Raw genomic sequence first — 5675 nt, 5'->3', positions numbered from 1 at the left:
GTCAACGGGTGCTACTTCATTTCACGTAATACCAATGTTTATTGCTTATGTTTCTTGTATTATGATTTTAATGGAGTGTTGGTGGCAATTGTGCTAGTTGAGAAGAAAGTGTATAAAGATAGAAAAAGGTGAGAGTTTAATCATTTTCATTTGAATTTTCCTTTCATGCATGTTCATCTTTTAAGCTAAGAGCTTAATATTTTTAAAATGAAACAGAAACACTTCAACTTCTTCTCTCCCTTGATACAATCCAAAACATGTATCGCCACTTCAAGCAAATATGTTTTAAATTATCTTCAATTTGAGTATAATCTCCTTTTAAATGTGTCACAATTTGTTTTTGAAATAGTGAGATTAATGGTTAGTTGTTTGTTTTCTCTATTCTTTTCAGTATCAATTGTCTCTTTCTTTAAAAAATTGGCTATTTTATTATTTGTAATGACATTCAATTAGTACTGCATAATTCTATAAGTGTCTTGAAACTATTTACACTAATTAAATTAATTATTAAAACAGGTAATTAAATTTTGTTTTGCAAGTATAGTTGTTCTTATAGATATGAACTAGCCACCATTTTCACCTTCCATTGCCATGCTTAATTTGGTCTTGTATTATTTACGGTAAAAAAAATTTGAGCCAACGGGTGCTACTCCATTTCACGTAATACCAATGTTTATTGCTTATGTTTCTTGTATTATGATTTTAATGGAGTGTTGGTGGCAATTGTGCTAGTTGAGAAGAAAGTGTATAAAAATAGAAAAAGGTGAGAGTTTAATCCTTTTCATTTGAATTTTCCTTTCATGCATGTTCATCTTTTAAGGTGAGAGCTTAATATTTTTAAAATGAAACAGAAACACTTCAACTTCTTCTCTTCCTTGATACAATCCAAAACATGTATCGCCACTTCAAGCAAATATGTTTTAAATTATCTTCAATTTGAGTATAATCTCCTTTTAAATGTGTCACAATTTGTTTTTGAAATAGTGAGATTAATGGTTAGTTGTTTGTTTTCTCTATTCTTTATAGTATCAATTGTCTCTTTCTTTAAAAAATTGACTATTTTATTATTTGTAATGACATTCAATTAGTACTGCATAATTCTATAAGTGTCTTGAAACTATTTACACTAATTAAATTAATTATTAAAACAGGTAATTAAATTTTGTTTTGCTAGTTGTTCTTTTTAGTATCAATTTATCACTTTCATGTCACGCGTACACATATATGTAGAAAATTGGAGAAATGGACGGTTCTCGTCGCATTCAAAGGTTAACTAATAAGGAACCTAAAAAGTAACCAAAAAAAAAAAAGATAATAATAATCATGAAATTTAAACCCCAGTTGATCCAAAACCACCTTCCCCTCTAAGAGTGGAATCCAAATCCTGAACCTCAGAAACCTCAGGAGTGATAATCTTCTCAATAATCAACTGAGCAATCCTATCACCAACTTTTACTTCAAAATCAACATCTGAATGATTGAACAGTATAACACCAACAGGACCTCTGTAATCAGCATCAATCACTCCAGCACCCACATCAATTGAATGCTTCCAAGCTAACCCCGATCTCGGTGCTGCAAAAAAATTAGTTAAAATCCTAACATTTAAAATAAACTAATTATAAAACCTTAATAAATAAAATGGTATAGACGGAGAAATTAAATTACCAATCCGGGCATAGGTTCCTTCAGGGATGGCGATGGAGAGATCGGTGGGAATAAGAGCCTTGCCTCGCGCCGGAACGTGAGTAGCGGCGGCGCAGGAAAGATCGTAACCAGCGGAGAGAGGGGAAGCCCTTGAAGGCAGAACGGCTTTGTCGGAGAGCTTCTTGACTCGGAGAAAAATGTGTGCAACGGTGCCGTTTACGGTAGACATTGTTGGAAATGAAAAGAATGAAAATGGGAAGAGTGTGCGCGCACGATGAATCCTGTTATTAATCTTGTTAAATAGAAGAGGACAATGCTTAGTGCAGTGGCGGAACTTGACTAAAAAGCTTAGGCCGATATATGCAACAAAAAAACTGAAACACTTTATATAGACATAAAATCAAACACCTTATGTGACAAAAAAACTCAAAGACTTTACATGGACATAAAATCAAACACTTTATGTGCAACACAAAAACTCTAAACAAAAATCAGCACTAAATTCCAAATCAAAATTTCAAACTCCAAATCAAAGCTCCAAACTCAACGCTAACAAAATAAGCTTTAAATTGCATGCTAACTGAACAACATAAGCAAAAAGTAGAATTCCAGAAAAATATCGGGTACTGTATATGTTCAATTTTTAGGATAGGTAAAACCTCAACAAAATGAAGAACTCAAAACTGACACAGGAGCGACAAACTAAGAAAAATTGAAATCAAAATTAACAGAGTCAGAGGAGCAACGAACTATCAAAACTAACTAACAGAGGAGCGACGATTCAAACTAACAGAATTCCAAATCAAAACTAACTAACAAAAATCAACACTAACCAACAAAAATCAACACTAACTAACAACAATCAACACTAACTAACAACAATCAACACTAACAAAATAGAAATTTGAACCTTTTGAACAAAGCAGCAACGCGATCTGGAGACAGATGAGGTTGCAGCGAATAGAGAGCGACGAACTGCCACAGAGGCAGTAAGGGAGAGAGAGTCCAGTTGCAGAGTCTACTAGAGATGCAAATGATCCCCACACACACAAAAAATCCAAATATTAAAAGTTTAATATAGGTTCATTCAATTCAATGTTAACAAAAAATACTACATATCAATATATTTTATAAAATTAAATTGATAATGGAGATTTATATATTTCTTAAACACCTAACTTAAATAATCTAAATCTTTGTTACTAAACAATGTGTAGTTACTCGAAATACAATAATTTATGCTAAATACATAAATATTAATCTATTAGTTCAATATAGGTTCATTCAAATATTAAAAGTTTAATATAGGTTCATTCAATTCAATGTTAACAAAAAATACTACATATCAATATATTTTATAAAATTAAATTGATAATGGAGATTTATATATTTCTTAAACACCTAACTTAAATAATCTAAATCTTTGTTACTAAACAATGTGTAGTTACTCGAAATACAATAATTTATGCTAAATACATAAATATTAATCTATTAGTTCAATATAGGTTCATTCAAATATTAAAAGTTTAATATAGGTTCATTCAATTCAATGTTAACAAAAAATACTACATATCAATATATTTTATAAAATTAAATTGATAATGGAGATTTATATATTTCTTAAACACCTAACTTAAATAATCTAAATCTTTTTTACTAAACAATGTGTAGTTACTCGAAATACAATAATTTATACTAAATACATAAATATTAATCTATTAGTGACTGCTCTATGCACACAGCTCCTGTACTTTCCATTTGTTATAATCTGGTGCCAAAGTAAACAGACCTTGTTAACAACTTCATTTCATGAATGAATTGTTTATCAGGAAAACTAAAAGAAATCACATAAATCATCAGGACACAATGCTAGGCTGCCACATCCTGTAATACTAAATCCCATTTTTAAAAGAAAAGTTACAGTAACCAATGCTTCTAATTCAGGAGCAAACATTGTTATTCATAAATCATAACATATGGGGTAGATGGCGCCAAATGAATAACAAGGAGACTGCCCTATTTACCTGTAACAAATAAACAATAACCGAAAAACACAATCTATTTTCTAAACAAATTTTACCTTGGCCTTCAACAACTTGCATATTACAGTACATAATACATTTATAATTGGGCATCAATACAATTATTGAAGTAAGTTCAGTGCACGACAAAAATCAATATTTGCCTCTCATCAAAACCAATACTTCACTACAGTCTACATCCCCTTGAATGTCCTTGAAGACTTAAAAACACTTTAAAAGTTTAAAAGTAATCCACTTAAATAAAACTATCCACAAATAGGTTATACTAGTTATTTTGATTATGACTGTTGTAATACCATTCATCCAGATGCTGAGAGTAGATAACCCAAAAAATACTAAAATACTTGAAGGATCATTAACAGTATTGACTGAACTCAAGTAAAAAACGAGACGGGTGCCATGCATATTTGCTGATCTGCACCATCTTTAAAGGAAAATGTATTTCCCATAAAAGCTCCTAAACATGCTCTGTTAAAAAGAAAATCTATTGGTTATCTACTCTCAGCATCCGAATGAATGACAATACAACAAATCAACAACCACTCTCAAAGGTGCTTGCTTCATACATATAAAAAACATATCAAATAGAGCACATATTCAACTTATTTTCCAAATCCAGAACTTGAATTGTAAGTTATAACTTGTAAACAGTGGCGGAGTTGACTAAATAGCTTGGGGTGGCCGATATAAAAATACAACAAAAAAACTCAAACAACAATGCAACAAAACTCAAACCCCTTATATGCAACAAAAAAACTCAAACACTTTGGACATAAAATCAAACACCTTATGTGCAACAAAAAAACTCAAACACTTTACATGGACATAAAATCAAACACTTTATGTGCAACAAAAAAAAACTCTAAACAAAAATCAGCACTAAACTCCAAATCAAAATTCCAAAATCCAAATCAAAGCTCCAAACTCAAAACTAACAAAATAAGCTTTAAATTTCATGCTAACTGAACAACATAAGCAAAAAGTAGAATTCCACAAAAATATCGGGTACTGCCGTATATGTTAAATTGTTAGGATAGGTAAAAACTCAACAAAATAAAGAACTCAAAACTGCCACGGAGGCGACGAACTAAGAAAAATTGAAATCAAAACTGAGTCAGGGGAGCGAACTATCAAAACTAACGAACAGAGGAGCGACAATTCAAACTAACAGAATTCCAAATCAAAACTAACTAACAAAAATAAACACTAACTAACAAAAATCAACAATAACTAACAACAATCAGCACTAACAAAATAGAAATCTGAACCTTTTGAACAAAGCAGCAACGCGATCTGGAGACAGATGAGGTTGCGGCGAACAGAGAGGACGAACGGACACGGAGGCAGTAGAGAGGACGAACGGCCACAGAGGCAGTTAGGCAGAGGAGGCCGCAGGACCGCAGCGAGCAGAGGAGCGATCTGGACTGGAGGCAGAGTGAGGCAGCCGCGCGTTTGTCGTGATTCGTGAATCTGAAGGAGGGAGAAAGGAAGACTGTGTAACTTGTAAGCAAAAGTGAGAGAGAGTGCAGTTGTAGAGTCCGCTAGAGATGCAAATGATCCCCACACACAAAAAATTCAAATATTATTCAATTCAATGTTACCAAAAAAAAATACACATGTCAATATATTTTATAAAATTAAATTGATAACGGAGATTTACATATTTCTTAAGCACCTAACTTAAATAATCTAAATCTTTTTTACTAAAACAATGTGTAACTACTCGAAATACAAGGGTTTATGCTAAATACATAAATATTATTCTATTATAACAAGCCTCAAATATAAAAGATATATTTTTAAATAATAATATAAATTTATTATAAATAATTTTATAATTTTATAAGTTTTATAAGTAATTTTTTATGTATTATAAATATAGTTATTTTATAATATTATTTTATTGATTTATAATAATTGAATATAATTAAGAAAATTAAAATGAGGGAAAATCATATTTATCACAATCATCTAATTTAATTTTTT

General features: G+C 31.0%; 1 protein-coding gene across 2 annotated transcripts; it reads right to left on the bottom strand.

Annotated features, from left to right (window-relative positions):
• Positions 1 to 1135: 1135 nt before the first annotated feature.
• Positions 1136 to 5258, bottom strand: LOC101493322 (deoxyuridine 5'-triphosphate nucleotidohydrolase-like). 2 transcript variants are annotated; one of them, XM_027335118.2, is made up of 4 exons: positions 4958 to 5258; positions 2558 to 2668; positions 1669 to 1939; positions 1136 to 1575 (listed from the first exon to the last, which is right to left on the bottom strand). In XM_027335118.2, exons 3-4 carry the CDS (start codon positions 1874 to 1876, stop codon positions 1331 to 1333), a joined length of 453 nt encoding a protein of 150 aa, XP_027190919.1. In that variant the 5' UTR covers positions 1877 to 1939; positions 2558 to 2668; positions 4958 to 5258; the 3' UTR covers positions 1136 to 1330. The 2 variants fall into 2 exon arrangements, with proteins under 2 accessions (XP_027190919.1, XP_027190921.1); XM_027335120.2 differs by lacking the exon at positions 2558 to 2668.
• Between the last annotated feature and the right edge of the window lie 417 nt (positions 5259 to 5675).

The sequence above is a fragment of the Cicer arietinum genome, chromosome 5, assembly GCF_000331145.2.
Source record: "Cicer arietinum cultivar CDC Frontier isolate Library 1 chromosome 5, Cicar.CDCFrontier_v2.0, whole genome shotgun sequence".
NCBI classification, from domain to species: Eukaryota; Viridiplantae; Streptophyta; class Magnoliopsida; order Fabales; family Fabaceae; genus Cicer; species Cicer arietinum.
The sequence above is the reverse complement of the archived record's forward strand: the minus strand, read 5'-3'. Positions and strand labels throughout refer to the sequence as shown.